Source organism: Austrofundulus limnaeus, unplaced genomic scaffold (assembly GCF_001266775.1).
Source record: "Austrofundulus limnaeus strain Quisiro unplaced genomic scaffold, Austrofundulus_limnaeus-1.0 Scaffold721, whole genome shotgun sequence".
Lineage (NCBI taxonomy): Eukaryota > Metazoa > Chordata > Actinopteri > Cyprinodontiformes > Rivulidae > Austrofundulus > Austrofundulus limnaeus.
This window is the reverse complement of record NW_013953123.1, coordinates 149,503-151,988: the sequence shown is the minus strand read 5'-3', so window position 1 is coordinate 151,988 and position 2,486 is coordinate 149,503. Positions and strand designations below refer to the sequence as shown.

General features: G+C 40.3%; 1 protein-coding gene across 1 annotated transcript in view; it reads right to left on the bottom strand.

Moving 5' to 3' along the window:
• LOC106532148 (arf-GAP with coiled-coil, ANK repeat and PH domain-containing protein 3) overlaps positions 1–2,486 on the bottom strand; it is a gene marked incomplete at its 5' end in the record, with an annotated part of 39,070 nt that overhangs the window by 27,591 nt on the left and 8,993 nt on the right. Inside the window, 2 exon segments of the mRNA XM_014028162.1 lie at positions 1,299–1,507; positions 2,158–2,269. Coding sequence (XP_013883616.1) covers positions 1,299–1,507; positions 2,158–2,269 — 321 coding nt within the window.

The following is a 2,486-nucleotide window of genomic DNA, read 5'->3' as shown; positions in this document are numbered from 1 at the left end:
TGTGTGTGTGTGTGTGTGTGTGTGTGTGTGTGTGTGTGTAAGAATTATTTATAGGCTATACACTCATGCAACACATGGACTACAGTCACCACCTGATACATAGGACATCCTGATCCAGACTAACAAACACGTGATGCTAACCAGCTGGACATGGTGGTCAGTAAACAAGAGAAGAAGGCAGCAGTGATAGATGTAGAAATCATAAGTGACTGAAACACCAGGAAGAAGAAGAACGAGAACCTGGATGAATACCAAGATGAAAAAAAGAAGTTATGGAGTCAAAGTATCAATAGTCCAAGTGGTCAATGGAGCACTTGGTGCTGTGACCCCCAAACTAGAGGAGTGACTTCAACAGATCTAAGAACAACCTCAGAGATCTCTGGTTACTTATAAGAACAGCTAAGATCCTGAACAGAACCCTGTAACTCCCAGACCTCTGGTGGAGGACCTGAGTTTGAAATGAAGTGGAAGAGTAGGACGAGATTCAAGTTTTCTATAATGTTTTATTCATTCATTTATTTATTACTATAAGTGTTATGCAGGTGTTTTGTTTAGAAAATGCCTTTTTCTTTTGTGGACAATAAAGATTATTTCAAAAACTTCACAATCTTATCATTGTGTTTTCTTTTTCTCCCTGCTGTGTGTACTGACTGCTCTGTAGTGTTTGCTCTTTTGATTTATTCGAGGTCTGATTTGACAACCTTGTTCGGTTTTGAGCAAAGTTTGAACTATTTTGAAGCTAGAGTTCAGTTTTGCTGGAAGAGTCTGAGGTTCTGTGAAAGTAGTTTGAAAATTGGGTTTTGTGTTTACAGTTTAGAGAAATGGATGGATGGTTTCAAGAAATGTGTTTTAGCAACTGAGAAAAACTGTAAATACTTTTCAGTAAGTTATATGTCTATGATTCTGGTTCAAATACATAACTTTATTTTTGCTAGATTGTTAACAAATTATTTGTGAGTTAATATTGCCTTAATGGACAATTATTTTAATAAAGTGAACCATTACAACATCTATATTAAATGTGATGCGTTTGCAAATTTGGGTGCACCTAACTTTTGTACTGGCGRACCGGTGCAACCAGTGCAACCAGTGCAAAAAGTTAGTCTAGAACCCTGACCATAATGATTCTTTTAAAAGTTCMTTTCACATCTGTTTATTGAACTGTTTTTTTTTTAATTCAAACATAGACATTTGACTCTCAGCTACTACCACACAAACTTTAACTCAATACCTGATGTATAACAGAGTTACAATCATTTGTGTGTTGGCTGGTTAGAASTGACAGGTGTTTTCCTTACCTGTGGATGCCYGAGCACTCAATACACAGRAGCACGCCCAGGTTMATGGAGGCCCAGCAGGGGTTAGCCTGACCGCAGTCACAGCACCTCTGGTTTCCTGGCAGACTCTGGATGTGCTGCAAGATCGTCTCCGCCCTGTTGCCGCACTCCCGTGGCTCAGAGGCCGAGTCGATGCTGCTGGTGGACGGAGACGCCGTTCGGTCCAAATGCTAAATATAAAAACAGCACAAACTGGATGTTCATCGGCACATCTGTACCAGATCAGACCAAGGCTTTTAGCCAAATAAACGTAACACAGTCTTTATTAGCTAAATAATGTGTCAACATCAGATAGAGCAGGTCTGATTTTAAACCAAGACCTGCAGGSGTCCAGGGGTGGATGAGATCCACCCTGAAGAGAAAAGAGAAGAGAGTCTGATTGATGGTTGAACCTCAGGATCAGGAGGAACGATGCAGGTTCCATTCCGGCTGTGGAACACTGGACCAGCTCTTTACCCTCACTAGAGTACTTGAAGGGTCATGGGACAGTCTACATGTGTTTTGCTACAAGCTAACGCAACATTTACATAAGACACAGACACTGCATTAATACAAGATGCTGACTCAGCATTAACATAAGACGCTGTCTCAGCATTAACACAATAAGCATATATATTTGTTTCAGTGACAAACTCTGCTCCTATTAGGCTAATAAAATCTAAAAAATCAACTCAAATATCAAAGATTTTTAAGCTTAAGAACAAAGCAGCAAAAAAAAGAAAAAACGATCAACGTAAAACAGTTTTATCACACTATCTGAGAAGTTGTGCCTAGAAGAATCTGAGTAAAGTGTCCGATAGTTGATGGCATCAGGACTCACCTCTGTAGAACAAATGTCTGGGCTCTCTCTGTAGGCTGAAGCGATGCTAGCTTGAACTGCCTGAACCCAGGCTTGTCTTAACTTCTCAGACTCTGCCTGCAGCATACAGCTCCTGTAAGACAGAATCACATCACTGTGTGCTGATGTGCATGCATTGTTTGCTAATTAGCAGTGAACAAAAAATATCCGCATTTCTGTAAAACTTTCAGTTCAAATCTTGTCACAGGCTTCTAAAGCACAGATGATCAGGGGTCGGATTTATAAAACTGGCGAACGCACAATATGAGCCCAGAAACTTGCGTACGCCACTTTTCACACCAAGGTTGTGA